Source organism: Triticum dicoccoides, chromosome 4B, assembly GCF_002162155.2.
Source record: "Triticum dicoccoides isolate Atlit2015 ecotype Zavitan chromosome 4B, WEW_v2.0, whole genome shotgun sequence".
Classification (NCBI taxonomy): Eukaryota; Viridiplantae; Streptophyta; class Magnoliopsida; order Poales; family Poaceae; genus Triticum; species Triticum dicoccoides.
The window spans coordinates 564,074,424-564,076,015 of NC_041387.1; the positions used below are offsets into that span (position 1 = coordinate 564,074,424).

At 40.0% G+C, this 1,592-nt stretch overlaps 1 protein-coding gene across 2 annotated transcripts in view; it reads right to left on the reverse strand.

The window, feature by feature from the left end:
- Positions 1-911: 911 nt before the first annotated feature.
- LOC119293897 (fibroin heavy chain-like) overlaps positions 912-1,592 on the reverse strand; it is a 1,349-nt gene continuing 668 nt past the window's right edge. The window contains exon 3 of one of the 2 annotated variants that reach the window (XM_037572229.1): positions 912-1,445. In XM_037572229.1, coding sequence (XP_037428126.1) covers positions 1,288-1,445 — 158 coding nt within the window. In that variant the 3' untranslated portion in view covers positions 912-1,287. Of the gene's footprint in view, positions 1,548-1,592 lie in introns of both variants that reach the window. The other variant, XM_037572228.1, reaches the window with a different exon arrangement.

Below are 1,592 nucleotides of genomic sequence, written 5' to 3' on the forward strand. Positions count from 1 at the left end.
TTTTGTTGCTTTTATTTCTTTTCCATTTTGCAATTCTTTTCTATACTAAACGAATTTACTTGTGAATGAAATTTGGAATATAAATAGTAGCAAGGTTTTGAGCTAGCCTGCCAAATCCCGAATTATTTTGAAAGGCTTAATTATTTAATTAAATTGAAATGTTGCTGGCTTAGTTTTAAATAGGCTAAGGCCATTTTAATTGTTCAAATGATAGTGGATTATTGATGAAAATTACTTAGTGAGTATTTGCAAAATATGAACAATTTATTTTAATATCTGAAGAAATAGTTTCTGCACTTCTATTAAGAATTTAAATTTGAGTTGAGTTATGTATTTAATTGCATTTTAAGTATGAAAAAATATGATGAGATGGCATATTAGGGGAAGATCATTGTAGCTTGATTATTGGGATGTTACACTGCTCTTGCGACATCAGGCCCAGTTCGCGACAAACATTGCACTTACTTTAGAGCGGACGGTCAGAAATGTTTAATGGACGAAATCAAATGGCGAGAAACGCCTAATTCATGAGAGAGCAGGGATTAGGTGGCACTGTTCTTAATGTACATGCCTTGCATGTTTTATGAAAAATGTGCCAGTGCCCCTTTGCTTTCAGAGACTGGTGCACCCTTGTGATCCCTTAGGGTGCGTTTGGTAGCTGTTTCCATCCTAGTATAGTTGTTTCCCTTTGAGACATGCTAAGTCTAGACACATTGGGTACGTGCATGTGTAGTTGTTTGGTAGTGATGTATCTGTTGAGACATGATGTGCCGAGACTGTGTTCAATGCGGAACTTTTGGGCTCGTGCACCCTCCCTGCAGGCTACCAAACACACCCTTAGTGTATTGATACACCATCCTGCATGTGTGTCGCAAGCATAGAGTTTCACAAACAAGTCAAATACTTGCCCATCAATATAAAAAAATTATTCAAGGAACATTTCATAACTCATGGATACAACATTATATAATCTTGTCTCTAGAATTGTCTCTAGGACATATCTCTAATTGGTAGGATATTTGCACCCTCCAATGTGAGGCATGACTCAGCATGACGCTTTGCTAGTATATATTACGTAGAATCTTGAAAAGAATGTAACAAAGTAAAAAAGAAATGACAATGAGTAAATATCATGCTAAATCATGTAATGGCTCTCTAAAGTTCCTTGTTCTTTGAAACGTAGTCAAAACCGGTCTCATCTTTAGTTGATTGACTTGCTTCGGTTTCCTTCTCTTCGTAGCTAGAATCGACGCCACCTTTAGTTGACTTATTTGTTTTCGGCTTCCATCATTTGCCAACACCAGCACCAATACCTTTATGTGCACCGACACCAAGACCGGCATTGGCACCTACATTTGCTCCAATGCCTACATTTGCTCCAAGGCCAGCACCAGCACCAGCACCACCGTTTGCACCGGCACCGCCACCAAGACCAGCATTGGCACCTACGTTTGCTCCAATACCTACATTTGCTCCAAGGCCAGCACCAACACCAGCACCAATACCTTTATGTGCACCGGCACCGGCACCAAGACCGGCATTGGCACCTACATTTGCTCCAATGCCAGCTCCAATGTTAGCGCCTCCATTCG